This window comes from Oncorhynchus tshawytscha, linkage group LG17 (genome assembly GCF_018296145.1).
Source record: "Oncorhynchus tshawytscha isolate Ot180627B linkage group LG17, Otsh_v2.0, whole genome shotgun sequence".
In the NCBI taxonomy this organism is placed as follows: domain Eukaryota; kingdom Metazoa; phylum Chordata; class Actinopteri; order Salmoniformes; family Salmonidae; genus Oncorhynchus; species Oncorhynchus tshawytscha.
The window spans coordinates 7,263,183-7,280,949 of NC_056445.1; the positions used below are offsets into that span (position 1 = coordinate 7,263,183).

Genomic DNA, 17,767 nt, shown 5'->3' on the forward strand with positions numbered 1-17,767 from the left:
CAGCCAGCCAGCCATCTAATGTTCTCCGATCTCCCCATAATGTATTTCTTCTTCTTTGGTATTATGGCGGTCCGCAAACAAATAAACTCAGCAAAAATGTTTCAGGACCCTGTCTTTCAAAGTCATTTGTAAAAATCCAAATAACTTCACAGATCTTCATTGTAAAGAGTTTAAACACTGTTTCCCATGTGTGTTCAATGAACCATAAACAAATGAACATGCACCTGTGGAACGGTCGTTAAGACACAGCTTACAGACAGTAGGCAAGATCACACAGGACTGGCCAAAAGTGCTCTTCACTGACGAGTCGCGGTTTTGTCTCACCAGGGGTGATGGTTGGAGGGTCCGTCATGGTCTGGGGCGGTGTGTCACAGCATCATCGGACTGAGCTTGTTGTCATTGCAGGTAATTTCAACGCTGTGCGTTACAGGGAAGACATTCTCCTCCCTCATGTGGTACCCTTCCTGCAGGCTCATCCTGACATGACCCTCCAGCATGACAATGCCACCAGCCATACTGCTCGTTCGGGGCGTGATTTCCTACAAGACAGGAATGTCTGTGTTCTGCCATGGCCAGCGAAGATCTCAATCCCATTGAGCACGTCTGGGACCTGTTGAATCGGAGGGTGAGGGCTAGCACCATTCCCCCCAGAAATGCCCGGGAACTTGCAGGTGCTTTGGTGGAAGAGTGAGGTAACATCTCACAGCAAGAACTGTCAAATCTGGTGTAGTCCATGAGGAGGAGATCGACTGCAGTACTAAATGCAGCTGGTGGCCACACCAGATACTGACTGTTACTTTTGATTTTGACCCACCCTTTGTTCAGTGACACATTTTTCAATGTCCGTGGAACTTGTTCAGTTTATGTATCAGTTGTTGAATATGATTATGTTCATACAAATATTTACACATGTTAAGTTTGCTGAAAATAAACAGAGTTGACAGTGAGAGGACTTTTCTTTTTTTGCTGAGTTTATAATAGGTGCATGCCACCACCTACTGTATTGGCTGTGTACCTGTAGTATGAATTCATTACACTTTGTGAAAAAATTGCCCTACCAACTAACCCTGCACCCATTAAAACCTCACCGCTATTCCACTACTTTGGCCCTATCTGATTCTAGGCCAGCAGCCTGGGAGGACAGGACACTACCGTTCAAAACATCTTCTAACTCTTCTGCAATGAAATCTCGTACACCCAAGTACTTCTCTGCAGCTGCCACCACAATATCTGTCCTCTGCGATTTAGGTTCCATTCCTGCAGTACAACCTTGGCCATGAATGCCGAAAAACCAACCTTACTGAAGCACATGTTATTCCTATCACTCTCTATTGGCCTCGGCCTACTCGCAGGGATCCTCTTAGCATCTCTCACCCTGGACCCATCTTCCTCTATTACTCTTCACTGCCTCAGCATACGACACCTTCTGCACTACTCTGATCCTGGCAACCTCAACCTCCCTATCTCTCACTGGACACCTCTGATCTCCAGCACCATGGGTACCCCTACAGTTTACACACACAAAACTTTTTTTGTCCTCCTACACACTTCTCGGAATCTCCCTCCTACACACTGCTGCCACATGACCATAAACTTGACAAAAGCGCTCACGGGATAACTGAAACATACTAACTTGTCATCATCTGCTAAAGACTGCATCAAAACTCAGTAGTACAGATAGGGACTTCTCTGTTTCACCACGCTCTCCACCAGGTCTGCGTCGCACCAAACGGCGGGCTTCACAGACACCTGAAAGCTTCAACTTCAGTTGATTGTCCTCAACACTTTATATCACTCCAGTTATCACTACTTTCAACACCCTGCTCCAGATAGGAAAGCAAGTCACAGTTGTTGTCCCCAGCCCTGGGGTATGGAGCGCACACTCCCTCTGGATAGCAGAGACGATAAAAAAAAATCAACACGATTCCACATCGAGTGACTTTCACCGACCCAACATTCCCCAAACTCTTCTCCATCCAACCTGACACCAGAAGGCAAAGATCCATTCTCTCAAAAAATGTCACTCCCACTGGGACAGAATCATTTTTGTCACTATCAGGGTGAGGTTCAAACTCAGCGTTCCTCACTGCACCTGCCGCCGCAGTTAATTCATCCTCACTCTCGTCAACTTCATTTTTCTTCTATAGCTCTTCCAAAAGTTCTGTGTGAACTCAAAACATGTTTCGTTTTCCTCCTTTTTTCCCTGTCTGCCATCTTCTCCTTCATCAGATCTTCCAGAAGGCTTGTGCATTCCACATATAATTATAATATGTTCCACTCTTCTCCTTTCTTTCCCTGTCCGCCATCTTCTCCTTCATCAGATCTTCCAGAAGGCTTGTGCATTCCACATATAATTATAATATGTTCCACTCTTCTCCTTTTTTTCCCTGTCCGCCATCTTCTCCTTCATCAGATCTTCCAGAAGGCTTGTGCATTCCACATATAATTATAATATGTTCCACTCTTCTCCTTTTTTTCCCTGTCCGCCATCTTCTCCTTCATCAGATCTTCCAGAAGGCTTGTGCATTCCACATATAATTATAATATGTTCCACTCTTCTCCTTTTTTCCCTGTCCGCCATCTTCTCCTTCATCAGATCTTCCAGAAGGCTTGTGCATTCCACATATAATTATAATATGTTCCACTCTTCTCCTTTTTTTCCCTGTCCGCCATCTTCTCCTTCATCAGATCTTCCAGAAGGCTTGTGCATTCCACATATAATTATAATATGTTCCCCTCTTCTCCTTTTTTTCCCTGTCTGCCATCTTCTCCTTCATCAGATCTTCCAGAAGGCTTGTGCATTCCACATATAATTATAATATGTTCCACTCTTCTCCTTTTTTTCCCTGTCTGCCATCTTCTCCTTCATCAGATCTTCCAGAAGGCTTGTGCATTCCACATATAATTATAATATGTTCCACTCTTCTCCTTTTTTCCTGTCTGACATTTTACCCCCACCTCGTAGAAACCCCCATACTGTACTGTCTTTAGTCACCCTATTTGCCTAAGTATGCTGCAGAGCTGTCTGTAGATGAAGCATACTTTCACAAACGGTCTCTTTCGTCATTGTGTTGTGTACGTTCCTCTCTCGTGTGGAGGCATATGTGGTCTGTGTGTATCTAACCTAACGTAGCAGGCGTGAAAGTCTATCCATCTCGGTCCGATCCAGAAAGGGGGGATATGGGTAGAAACAGGAAGTGCGGTTAAATGCTGTTTGTTAAAGAGGAGAATAAGGAGGAAGCTATTTTGCCTGGTGAATTCAAACTGCATCAGTGCTGTATCACCTGATGCATAGGTCATTCTTGAATCTGGAGGATATTGCTAACTCACGTGGAATTTCATGTTAACTCCCCCAAGGTATGAGGGGGATTTGATGATGTATCATGTTCATGTTCTGAATGTATAGCTAGTTCCCCTTAGGATTACTTTATTTTTAACTTTATGAATCTGAGTGTTTTAGCAGAAGCAAATGAAAAGAAAGAGTGGTGTAATGTTAACAGATGGGAAGAGAAGTGAGTGGGAATGAGCGGTATAACATACCACACTTTTTATTTCTATGCTAATATCTGTGTCACATGTCAGTAGACATCCCTGAAGGGAAAAGCATGCAGGTTTCTTTGTGAATTATATTTCTGCCTGTCACACAGAAAACAACCTACACAATATGTTTTATTGTAAACTCACCAAAAAAAACGACATTGATATAACTACCCTAGAGAAATAACATTACATTAGGTTCAGGAAACAAATTCAGAGTGAGTCGAAGAGTACTCCTTGGAGTGGTATTTTTCTCTTCTCTCTTTGGTAGGAGAAAAAGCAGTGATGGCTCGACATTCGACAGTTCTCCAGTATTTTCACTGACAACATTCCGGGGAGTAGAAGTGTTGATAGAGCTAGTGGAAGTGTTGAGATTATCAATGGAGGATACGAGAATTGCTGGTGCGTAGTTTCTGTTCTTCGAGGACTCTCTCTCTCTCTCTCTCTCTCTCTCTCAAGATCATTTTGTGTTCAAAATGGATTTTGCCAAATGCAGTACATAAGGAACTTAGGGTTTTTAAGGAAAATGCTCATATTGTTGTTTTGTAACACTGTTACCTAAAATAAACCTTGACATGCTCTCAAGCTGCCAAAATAATCACATATTTAACCATTTAACTGACAATCAAATTCCTCCTTTCCCTCCATCATGAAATGGCAAGTAATGGCAAGTTGGCAAGTATACATCATACATTGCTTCACCTGATCTCTCCTACTCCAACTCCAACATAACATTCTATGCAGTGTTCGTACAGAGATGGCAGATAACGACGATCCCTACGGTCTGATTTGTATTCCGGTGGCCTTTCCTCTCTTGACCCAGAGAACAAAAGGCCGGTTTAACATGCCCAGAAAGACTGCTAGGCACACCAGCCTCCCCACCCCCCATCTGGATGTCTACTACAGGAACCCATTGTCATGACGTGCCTATCATTAATGTGATGACTGTTATTCATCAAATCAATGAACCATGTTTAATTGTTACTCGATTAAACTAATCATGTAACAACGAACTCATTGGGAATTTGGGGCACCACGTGAAAATGTACCACCAGTTACCATCTCCCGAATTAAACTCTTGAAAGGTATATAGATATATCTTGTTAACAGTCACTTCTTAATTACTATTACCTCATATCAGTCTCACTCTGAACATTGCATATTCCTTGATATCTGCAAGAACCCTAACCTTATTGATAAATCAGCAATACACACATTGGCTTCATTATTTATTTAATAATTAACTAAATGACACAGAATATATAAACACACACACACACACACACACACACACACAGTATAGATTATTGATTAGAAACGTAATCCAATGAAACAGGTCCCTAGTGGACTAACAATAGCATGACTACTTGGTTATGAAAAAGGGAGGGGTCAGGAAGAGAGAGGGATTAAGGGAGTCAAACTTATCGTACCATTGGAACCTACTCTCAAAGGAATAGTGAAAGTGCACAAAAACCACCGCTCATTTGGATAAGAAATGCAATATAGAGTTGAAGTCAGAAGTTTACATACACTTTAGCCAAATACATTTAAACTCAGTTTTTCACAATTCCTGACATTTCATCCTAGTAAAAGGTCCCTGTCTTAGGTCAGTTAGAATCAACACTTTATTTTAAGAATGTGAAATGTCAGAATAATAGCAGAGAGAATTATTTATTTCAGCTTTTATCACATTCCCAGTGAGTCAGAAGTTTACCTACACTCAATTAGTGTTTGGTAGCATTGACTTTAAATTGTTAAACTTGAGTCAAACGTTTTGGGTAGCCTTCAACAAGCTTCCCACAATAAGTTTTTGGACCATTCCTCCTGACAGAGCTGGTGTATCTGAGTCAGGTTTGTAGGCCTCCTTGCTCGCACACACTTTTTCAGTTCTGCCCATAAATGTTCTATAAGATTGACATCAGGGCTTTGTGATGGCCACTCCAATACCTTGACTTTGTTGTCCTTAAGCCATTTTGCCACAACTTTGGAAGTATGCTTGGGGTCATTGTCCATTTGGAAGACCCACTTGCGACTGAGCTTTAACTTACTTACTGATGTCTTGAGATGTTGCTTCAATATATCCACATAATATTTGTTCCTCATGAAGCCATCTATTTTGTGAAGTGCACCAGTCGCTCCTGCAGCAAAGCACCCCCACAACATGATGCTGCCACCCCTGTGCTTTACGGTTGGGATGGTGTTCGTCGGCTTGCAAGCATCCCCCTTTTTCCTCCAAACAGAACAATGGTCATTATGGTCAAACAGTTTCATCAGACCAGAGGACATTTCTTCCAACAGTGCGATATTTGTCCCCATGTGCATTTGCAAACCGTAGTCTAGCTTTTTTATGGAGGTTTTGGAGCAGTGGCATCTTCCTTGCTAAGCGGCCTTTCAGGTTATTTCGATATAGGACTCATTTTACTGTGGATATAGATACTTTTGTACCTGTTTCCTCCAGCATCTTCACAAGGTCATTTGCTGTTGTTCTGGGATTGATTTGCACTTTTCACACTAAAGTATGTTCGTCTCTAGGAGACAGAACGCGTCTCCTTCCTGAGCGTTATGACGGCTGCATGGTCCCATGGTGTTTATACTTGCGTACCATTGTGTGTACAGATGAACTTGGTACCTTCAGGCATTTGGAAATTGCTCCCAAGGATGAACCAGACTTGTGGAGGTCTGCAATTTTCTTTCTGAATTCTTGGCTGGTTTCTTTTGATTTTCCAATGATGTCAAGCAAAGAGGCACTGAGTTTGAAGGTAGGCCTTGAAATACGTCCAGAAGCTTCTAAAGCCATGACCTAATTTCCGGGAATTTTCCAAGCTGTTTAAAGTCACAGTCAACTTAATGTATGTAAACTTCTGACCCACTGGAATTGTGATACAGTGAATTATAAGTGAAATAATCTGCCTGTAAACAATTGTTGGAAAAATGATTTGTGTCATGCACAAAGTAGATGTCCTAACCGACATGCCAAAACTATAGTTTGTTAACAAGAAATTTGTGGAGTGGCTGAAAATGAGTTTTAATAACTCCCACCTAAGTGTATGTAAACTTCTGACTTCAACTGTATATATTTATGCGTAGCTCTCCTTGATGGTCGTCTCTCTGTCGAAACCAATCAATCCGTCTATGGAGAGTGGCTCGATTTAAAGCTTTGGTTGTCCACCAGAGGTCACAATGTCCTTCTTAGTTGTAGAGCTTCTCTGGCCTTGGAGTGTTTGTTAGAAAATATCCTTCTGATGTTGGAACTATATTTTGGTTGTCTGAGATGGGATTATTCCTGCCCACCTCGGGTCTTTAGTCAAAGTTCTAGGACCACTTACATGCACAGCTGCAGACTGTGAATGTTTCTGGTCTCTCAGGTGAGGTTATATTCCCTTGTAGTGTTGAGGTTGAGAGCTTCAGAGTTTCTAACCATTTCAACATCTTTTGGTCTTTTGGTCTCTTAGTGGTTGATTATCCAGGTTCAAGCTCCCGACCACTTTACACGCCAGCAGCATGTTTTGGTCTAATGTAAATTTTGTTACCAAGGCTTTAAAAAGGGGCATTCCATCACGCCGACATAATGTCTGTGCTCACTTGGGCGTGATTACTGACTGGGTACAACTTCAAATGAAAAACAATTCTCATTCATAAGGCTAAAATCACATTGCCGTCGTCACAAAAGTATTCTCCTATTTAATCATATATTTTAAACAAGTAGAATGCGTATACTTTTAGAGTTACAGTTACTTTGTTATACCATCCTTAATGACATCACAAAATAATAAACAATATGACATGATTATTATTGAGATGCCCACAAACCATTCCTGACATTTGAATGTCAGGAATAATGTCCAATGTTTTCCTTTTATTGACAAAGGTTTTGGCAGAAAAGAGCCTATGGGACAAAAAGGTTTCAGTCTTCCCATACTAGGGAGCCAGATGGAGAGTTTCTGCAAACTATTTATGACTGGCTGTTAAGTTAAAAATCAAAACACCCCAACTCCCCCCCTCTACTTTCCAGTAGGAGAGAGGGGTTGTCTGGCTATCTGTCAGCCATTGTCAAGCTGATATGGCACCTTTGATCCTCACCAAGCAGAGAGGGTCATGACACCATTATGATTCACTAGATCACTAAACCTCCTTTCCCAACACACACCAACACCCTTTCCTCCCTGTTACAGCTACTGCAGTTCATACTAAACTGAATGTACTGAGCTGACATTGGTAACAGAATCTCCCTCAGTTTATGTAACCAAAACTCTTAAATATCTACTCCGATCTCTTTCGGAAAAAATGGGGTGTCAGCTATGATATGACACCTTGAGTTTGAAAAATCTATTTTGGTTATTGAACTACAGTAAGTGCAGTAGATTAACACCAGCTAACATAATGACTGTGACAGAATTACATAATGTTTCCCTAATCTGTGCTATACAGAAATGCAGGATTATGAATGTCATTCTCTTCATGGTGATGTACCTGAATAGGTACACAAAGGTACAAACATGTAATATCCTCCTTTGCATGTTTGGATATTATTCTACACGCTGGCTATTATTCTAATGAGCTACACCCACAAGCAAGGCCACATTTGGTTGGTACAGACCGGACCAAATCTGTACCAATCATAGACTTCTATTTTTCACAAGTTAGGACATCATGGTACAGCACAGTAGAGCACAGTACAGCACAACAGAGTATAGTTCAGTACAGCACACTACAGTAAATTATACTGTACTTTACTCAGGTGTGCTCTACTGTACTGTACTAAACCCTACTGTACAGTACAGTACTGTATTATACTGACCTATTCTCTACTCTACTTGTCTTTACTGTACAGTACTGTACTGTGCTGTCCAAACTTGTGAAAGTAACAGGAAATGTTCATTCTTATGCGGATTATAATTAATGGGCATTTTGTTGTAGGGGTTAACACATTTTTTTGTTAGGGCAAATCAAGTCTGCCACTCCGAAGTGAAATGTACAAACTTTAGACGCCTTTTTAAATCTTGAATAGACGACACGTTTGCATTCCTGCCTAATATCCTACATCTGTATATATTTCTCTCTTCCAGTCTCATGGAATAATAGTGCTGTGCAAAACAAAGGGTATACGACACAGAGAGCCAGTGTATACAAATGTACAGTTCATCTAACCTGTGACTTAACCCTTATGGGTCGTTCCACCTCAAAAAGCACAAGAAAAGAATCCAACACCCACTATTTCAGGGCATGCTGAAATTGTTTCTGTAGTTAGAAAGAGATAAGATTAGCATTCCTGAAACATTATTTTGTTGAAATATAATTTCTGGGAAATTAAGCTACAATAAATGATTGCACCAAAATTGGATATTTTAATTTATTGGTTTCATATAGTTGTCAATAAATATAGTACCTAACATCTGATTTGGACCCTACTTCTTACTAACAATGAGTAAGACATGAGGAATCCAATAAAATGATTAAAAGCCACCCACGGCCACCCCACACACAACGCCAAGCCCATCCCAACAACCAGTATACAGTATTACCAGTAAACAGTATCACTTCTTTATGTCTGACAAGTAGTATGCTGCGGCTTGGAGTATTGCTCCCCTCCCCCCCTTTATCTCACTGATTTCAATCTTGTATCATTACTGCAACTCCCCACTGGGCTCGGGAGGCGAAGGTCGAGTCATGCATCCTCCAAAACATGACCCACCAAACCGAGTTTCTTAACACAGGCCCGCTTAACCCGGAAGCCAGCCGCACCAACGTCTCGGAGGAAACACCGTTCACCTGACGACCGAGGTCAGCCTACGGGAATGCCCGGCCCACCACAAGGAGTCGATAGAGCACGATGAGCCAAGAAAAGCCCTCCCGGCCAAACCCTCCACTAACCCCGACGATGCTAATAATTTTGCACGCCCAATTTTTCAGTTTTTGATTTGTTAAAAAACGTTTGAAATATCCAATAAATGTCGTTCCACTTCATGATTGTGTCCCACTTGTTGTTGATTCTTCACAAAAAAATACAGTTTTATATCTTTATGTTTGAAGCCTAAAATGTGGCAAAAGGTCGCAAAGTTCAAGGGGGCCGAATACTTTCGCAAGGCACTGTATGTAATGTATTCCCTTTGAATCTGGAATCAGGTTTTTTCCCTTGTTCAGAGAAATTAACCATCGAAGTCACTTGCATTATTTACCATAAATGAGTGCGAAAGTAACAGGTTTTTCACACTAGATGCTGCTGGTCCTACCACTGCCACGTCCTTCTATCCATTTTGCTGCTCTCCTGTGTTGATTAAATCGATCCCAACATTTTCTTTGCAACTTTGGGTAGAAAACCAATGACTTTTGCTAATTATGGAAATAAATGCTGTGGTCATCCTCACAGTTCAAGACAGTCCTCCGTGAAAGCAATTCAGTTTGTCCTTCTCTTTGGCCTAATCTGTGTTCAGGAAACGGCACCTCTGTGTGTGTTTTTTCCCTTTAAAAAAGGTCTGGATTAGTTAGACCATTCCTGGTAAACAAGCACATTATTAGGCTACAGAAGTTATAATGGCTTCAATGGTATGATCTCTAATGGTCTTCAATGGTATGGTCTCTAATGGTCTTCAATGGTATGATCTCTAATGGTCTTCAATGGTAAAAGTAAAAAACACACACTGTATAATGTTTTGCAATGGTACTGGATAGGGTTGGGCTTAATGGTAAATGTCACTAATCACACTACATTTAGAAAACGTTTCTAATAATTGTATTGAAATAAATACAACTGCCATGCAAAGGTTTATAACTTTAAGGTTGTCTTGTGCTGAACAATTAGTAGTTAGGGCTTTTTGAGGTCGGTTCAGTTTCAGTTGTATTATTTAAAAAAAAACATTATTTATTTTTCACATTAAAATGCACTATGCATCATGTGGGTTGAATGCTGTAACACAGACTAAAACAGTTAATAAAAGACCCATGATAGTAGTGACGGTCAATTTCTCCTCATCCCTTATCAACCATCATTTATTCACATTACTTTACTTGAATAAAATATTACAATTTGTGTGTATATTACATGTTTTATTTGATGACTTTACCATTTCATCCCAATTCATCATCTCATCTCTATAGAGCTGCTGTCTATGCTGTCTGACAAAAATCACAATTTTAGTAGTTCTTCAAAGTCAATAAGGCATACTTTTAAGTCTGCTGAATATCAATCACTTAGATCATGTATTTCCAGGTAGAGATACCTCGCAAAGCAGCTGCTCTCTATGCCTCTCAATCGCAACACCCTACTACATCGCACAGTTTGGACTTGATCTGACTTACAGTATCTCTACAGAAACTGAGAAATGTCTGCAGTGAGCTCACAAAAACAATGGAATTCTGAATAATTGAACCGACATTGATTAGTTGTTAAAACATTTTCTCAGCACTAGGGTTGTCATAACATTTTAGTCCATTTATCAATGAATGTTTTGGGCTTGTAAGAAAAGTCTTTGTATGAGACTTGCATCATAAGGAGGGCCCTCTCAGAAAGCTGCCATTTGTTAACTATTCAAGGAGAGTTGGGTAGAAGCAGTAGGTTGCTAAGAGAAGGACAAACTGAATTGCTTTCATGGAGGACTGGCTTGACATTCAATTTATTTTCATCATGAACAAAAATCTATTGGTTTTATACCCAAAGTTGCAAAGAAAATGTTGTGATCCCATTTCATGAACACAAGAGACCAGTCAATTTGATAAAAGGCTGTGGCAGTAGCAGGAACAGCTGCATTTAGATGACAAAACATGGTACTTTCACACTTCAATAGGTCTGGTTCCCAGAGGCCAATTGGAGACCGTCTCCAACTCAGTTTCTCATGTTGAGTGTGTAAGTGTCAAAAGCCAACACAGACATGGCTTTAAAGTGCAACCAAATATTTCGCTGTGCAACCTAAAGTGTTAATTTGGGAGCACCAGTGCAACCCAAAGAAACTCAAATATTTTTTAAATAATTTAATGATAAGGCTGTTGTTTCCTCAAGCGCAGATTTGTTAGTGTCTGTAACGAGTTCGCGAAAGTCGGGAAGCAAGATCAGGGCGTGAGTGTTTTAATAAATAAAAAAACAATGAACACGAAACACAAACAAAGCACCAACATGAAAACAGAGTCAATAACACCTGAGGAAAGAACCAAGGGGAGTGACAGATATAGGGAAGATAATCAATGAGGGTATGGAGTCCAGGTGAGTTGTCATGAGGCTCAGGTGCGCGAGACAATGGTGACAGGTGTGCGGGATAATCAGCAGCCTGATGACCTAGAGGGAGTATACCTGCCAGTACCCCCTCCAATGCGTGGCTCCAGCCGCAGGACGCCATCAAAGGGGACGAACCCGGGGATCAAGAGTGGACACCCCTGCAGATGCGTGAGAACCTGTCATGCCAGCTGGGGCGTGGGAGCCTGACAGATCGTTTAAGGCAGGGGAGCATGGCGATCCGGCTGAGGCATGAGAACCTGATGAGGTGGAAGCAGGGGAGCCCGGCATGCCGGCGGAGGCAAGGGAGCCAGGTGATTCGGCTGAGGCATGGAAGCCCGGCGGGCCGGCTGAGGAAGGGAAGCCTGGCAATCTGGTTGAGGGATGAGAGCCTGTAGCACATCCCGGGCCCGACGTCAATACCCTAAAAAAGCACTCCCTGATGCTTCCCTTAGGTGAGGTGTTATTCTGTAACGAGTGTGCTGAGAATCGGGAAGCAGGAACCGGGAGTGAGTGTTTTAATAAATAAAAGAACAATGAACAATAAACATAAACAACGCACCGACATGAGTCAATAACACCTGAGGAAAGGACCAAGGGGAGTGACAGATATAGGGAAGATAATCAAGGAGGTGATGGAGTCCAGGTGAGGCGTCATGAGGCGCAGGTGCGCGAGACAATAGTGACAGGTGCGCAAGACAATGGTGACAGGTGCGCAAGACAATGGTGACAGGTGCGCGAGATGATGGTGACAGGTGCGTGAGACAATGCTGACAGGTGTGCGGGATAATCAGCAGCCTGATGACCTAAAGGCCAGAGAGGGAGTATATGTGACAGTATCCTGCGTGCACCATTAATTCAACGAAACCGCTTGTTTCTATCACAAACACTTCAAAAGATCTGACCCTTATTACCAGATCAATGTTATTTTTTTCCTGTCACAGATTGGGGGACTGCATTTTACATTCATAAACCATGTCGCAGGCCGTTCTAAAGCTACTCGTGGTTTTACACCTTGCTCGTTCGTTAACTCATTAGCTAGCTAGCTAGCTAACAACCTGGTAACTTTACCACTACATCCAAACATTTATGGAACCTTGTAAATTCATTTGTTTATTATAAATAAAAGGGATCAGGAGAGTGAAATGGCAAATAAGGGGAGTCTGTAATTATGCAACACAAGATAAACATCACGTCGGCCCGCAGTGAAACGGGTTCAATTGGGCTGAGAGGAATATTTTGGCATGGAATTTAGACGTTGTCAGAAGAGGATGTTATTGTCGGTGTTTGTTGTCTCCTTGCGGACCGGGTGGAATGATAGGACTTATAAAATGGGGCAGTTGGGAAGATGAAATGTATCCTGTCCTCCACTTGAACAAACTGCTTCCAAGATATGTGTAGCACTCAACCAGCAGAATAACTCTTTTGTAATGGCAATACAGAGAGTAAATGGATGATATATTATTCTCAGTATTCAATATGTTGCAGATGACTCATTGGATAGATCATCTTGCAGAATTTCTATCAGGATTCAATTCCCGAACTTGGATTGTCTTGGTTGTGATGGGTCTCATTTGGATTATCCTTCTCGAGAGGTGACCATCAGGAGTAGAGATTGAGGGTTGACGAATAAGGACAGCGATTGTGTTGGTCGGAAAGGCTCAGATCGTATCGATTTAAATGTAGGATTTCAATACTGGCCCAGACCTTGAGAACTGAAATGACTGATATCGAAGTTGTTTATTTTTCTTTTAGTCTCTGTCTTATTCTCTGCCAGTGTAATGGCTACTCCTTGTGTGTGATCCAGGAAGTAATTGAACAAATAACACTGACTTTAGGGAACAGAGGGGAGCCAGACACACAGGCCAAAATACAAATATCAAACCCCTGAGTCAAAGCAAGGAGCTCGGTGTGAGGTGTATGTGGTGGGGGATTGCATGTCATGATGTCAGGTCCTTCTACTCATTATTAGACACACATACACATGAACACGTCAAGGGTATCAGAGAAATAGCAATAGAATTGGCTTGGGGGGGGGAGAGGAAAAAAATGTGTTACATTCATGGCATACTGTCCCAGCTGACAAAAGGAACGTCAAAGGGAACTTGGAAACCACAAGAACATAAGAGAGATTTCACTGACGGATCCATGCCAAAGCATCAGATTAATGTGAAGCATAAGGTATAAGAAATGATTCACTGACGTGACATCACTGAGCTCTTCCAGCAGTCTTTCTGACAAAAACAGCGCAATCACAACCCTCACTATATGCTTGGAAAATGTACTGGTTAGTTTGAATGTTTCAATCTGCAATGCATCTTCAGTATTGGTGATAGTATAGGCCTATTTCAGTGGCTAATATGTCCAACTCTGGTCTACACACCACCTGTTTACCCACATAGTTGGCCACACACTGTAAAAGATCACTCCAGACTTGTTCTCAACGATGTACAAAGCTCTTACCGTCCACACAGGCTGGCATGGCTCTTGTCGTCCCAGCGATCTGTCCCTTCTTACAGGCACACCGTGCAGTCTGTCTGGCGATGGTCCGCCTGGGCTGACTGCTGTCCCTGTCCAGCATCACAATCTCACATGTCCCCGCCGCCAGTTGACCTGGAAGTGACATCACATACATAGGACATTATGTCAAAGTGGCAGAACATACTACTATTAGGGGAAAAAGTAGAACCATACGGGGTTCTTCAGTTTGCCCCCCATAGGGGAACCCTTTTTTGTAGTAGAAACCTTTGCAGAGAGGGTTCGTCATAGAACCCCCTGTAAATGGTTCTACAAAGAAGCTTCTATGAAGTGTTCTGCCTAGATCCATCTATAAAGGGTTCTACCAAGAACACTTTTATCCTCTAAAAGGTTCTTCCTAGAACCCTCTATGAATAGTTCTACCAACATTATTAACAAAATGTAACTCTTTGCGACAATACATTACATACAGTAAGGCCTTTCTTTCAGGGCCTAGTTATACCCTAAAGTTATACCCTAAAGGTGCCCGCAGAACTCGGCTAGGCGAAGTAAATATCTGTGCCTCACCTACTTTCTTAAAAAGACCCTTGCTTGAAACACGAGACAAAAGCAGCGATATTACTGTTTGTCCCTCTGGAGATGCCGTGGCAACAACCTAGCCAGTATACACTTCCTCAAAATAGTCAGAATTAATCTAAGCTAAATCATGAAATCTGTCATTCATTTAGATGTTTTTGCCAAGGGAGGTCTTAGCCGTGCAATTTTACATCTAACTAAGATGTTTGGTGCAGTATTCCTCAAGTGAAAAAAATGAATTAGTCATCTCTTGTTGAATGAAAACAAACACTTCATTGAAGAGTCCTATCCAAAGTTTCCACTCCTACTAAGAATAGTACTGTTGTCCAATCAACGATGAAGGGGCTACCAAACCTCGGCTTGGCTCAAGAAAGAAAATGTACAGTACCAGTCAAAAGTTTGGACAAACCTACTTAAATCAATGATTTTCTTTATTTTTACTATTTTCTACATTGTAGAATAGTGAAGACATCAACACTATGAAATAACACATATGGAATCATATCGTAACCAAAAAAAGTGTTAAACAAATCAAAATATATTTTATATTATTCAAATTAGCCACCCTTCGCCTTGATCAGCTCTCCTCCGTCCTCTCTCGCCTCCTTTAGAAAAAGTTCAAAGATAATCGAGGAGAGGCAGTGGGGAGAACGTGGATGAAAATTTGCTTATCGGAAATTAAAACACTCTTTCTCCACTCGTGCGTCATCAGGCAGATTACAGGGATGGATCCCAAAATAACTGTGTAAAGTGATAAAAACTAATTAAGATCGATTTGAAGACATTTTATAGATAAAAACAACATGCTACATATTGTTTTAAACGTGTGCATGCTTTTCTCCTCCATGAAAAAAAACTAAAGCTGATTCAAAGTAGTGATGTTACGTTTGATTCCGGAGATCCGAGACGTGTCGAAATCGATAACCAGTTTACTTCCAAGCAGTGTGCCGATGCCTGTATCACTTTATCAGAAACATGCGAACAATGACGTCCGAAGCTTCGTTTCATCAAACAACCACCTGATTGGTTTGGTAGAAGACAAAAAGGGTACTCTATGCATGCTCTGGGATGTCATCTATAATCATTTGGCAGCTCTCAACCACTTATCGGTTTCCGGGTCACAGGGGACGGAGGAGAGAGGGTGGAGGACAGACTTTTCCCAAATGAGAAAAGGCCCTAGTTTACAGGCAACATCAGGGGCAAATTCATTACGGAAACCATTTAAAAACTAAATTGATGGTTCCTCGCTGTTTCATTCCATTTGCTTCCATTTAATAAATATTTTGCAACAGAATTGGCACAATGAATGCACCCCAGCAACCCCAGTCCTGCAAACGACATTATGCTAGCTAGCAAAGTGAGGTATACCTCCAGAGTGAGATTATTCAACAACTGGAACCTTTAATCACTCACAATCTGCATTCAGAAGTACTGTCAGGGTTTGAAACTAACTGTTTTTTGAGACGACCTAAATAATCTAAACTGGAACAACCATCTCATTAACGGGTGCAATAAATCCAACTAGTAAAAGTTTGGATTAGTTGTGAAAAATGAATGTTATTTATCATTGTATAGATTAAGATTATTCAACCAATATATGTACATACAAAACATATATGGAAAGAAACAATTCTGAAAATCAACATGCAATCAAACATGCTGGGAGAAATTATTTAAAAAAGGAGTGGTTTTCAGTGTTTTACGCTACACAAAGTAAAAATAGCACAATAACACTCAACTCTGGTTATTAAAACCAACAGTTGAGTTATTTTACGCCACTGAGTGTTGTTCATTTAACTCAACACTAAAACTATTTCACTGAAAAATCAACACAATGTAAAACTGGCCAATTTGCTGTTTACCATAAAATACACTGCTGGTTCACTCAGACTCCCTTCTATTCTCCTACTCACTGCTCAATAAAATCGCAGAAAATACTCATTTGAAAGACAGAAATCATGGCAGGATAAACTACATCAGTACTGTATGTAAAATGATTAAGGGAATACCAGATACATGCACAAATATTCCCATATAAACTCAGCAAAAAAAAGAAACGTCCTCTCACGATCTACTGCGTTTATTTTCAGCAAACCTAATGTGCAAATATTTGTACGTAGATAACAAGATTCAACAACTGAGACACAAACTGAACAAGTTCCATAGACATGTGACTAACAGACCGATGATGCTGTGACACACCGCCCCAGACCATGACAGACCCTCCAAATCGATCCCGCTCCAGAGTACACGCCTCAGTGTAACACTCATTCCTTCAACGATAGACTCGTACCCGACCGTCACCCCTGGTGAGACAAAACCGTGACTCGTCAGCGAGAGCACTTTTTGCCAGTCCTGTCTGGTCCAGCAACGGTTGCTTTGTGCCCATAGGTGACGTTGTTGCCGGTGAGGACCTGCCTTACAACAGGCCTACAAGCCCTCAGTCCAGCCTCTCTCAGCCTATTACGGACAGTCTGAGCACTGATGAAGGAATTGTGCGTTCCTGGCGTAACTTGGGCAGTTGTTGTCATCCTGTACCTGTCCTGCAGGTGTGATGTTTGGATGTACCAATCCTGTGCAGGGCTTGTTACACGTGGTCTGCCACTGCGAGGACGATCAGCTGTCCGCCCTGTCTCCCTGTAGTGCTGTCTTAGGCGTCTCACAGTATGGACATTGCAATGTATTGCCCTGGCCACATCTGCAGTCCTCACGCCTCCTTGCAGCATGCCTAAGGCACGTTCACGCAGATGGGCAGGCATGGACATATTTATTTTGGTGTTTTTCCAGAGTCAGTAGAAAGGCATCTTTGGTGTCCTAAGTTTTCATAACTGTGACCTTAATTGCCTACCGTCTGTAAGCTGTTAGTGTCTTAACGACTGTTCCACAGGTGCGTGTTCATTAATTGTTTATGGTTCATTGAACAAGCATGGGAAACAGTGTTTAAAACCCTTTACAATATAGATCTGTGAAGTT

At 41.6% G+C, this 17,767-nt stretch overlaps 1 protein-coding gene across 2 annotated transcripts in view; it reads right to left on the reverse strand.

Annotated features, from left to right (window-relative positions):
* Positions 1–17,767, reverse strand: part of LOC112216771 (chemokine-like protein TAFA-5) — a 177,346-nt gene that overhangs the window by 68,348 nt on the left and 91,231 nt on the right. For both annotated transcript variants that reach the window (XM_042300050.1, XM_024376832.2), the window contains exon 2: positions 14,204–14,353. In XM_042300050.1, the coding sequence (XP_042155984.1) occupies positions 14,204–14,353 (150 nt within the window). The remainder of the gene's footprint in view (positions 1–14,203; positions 14,354–17,767) is intronic.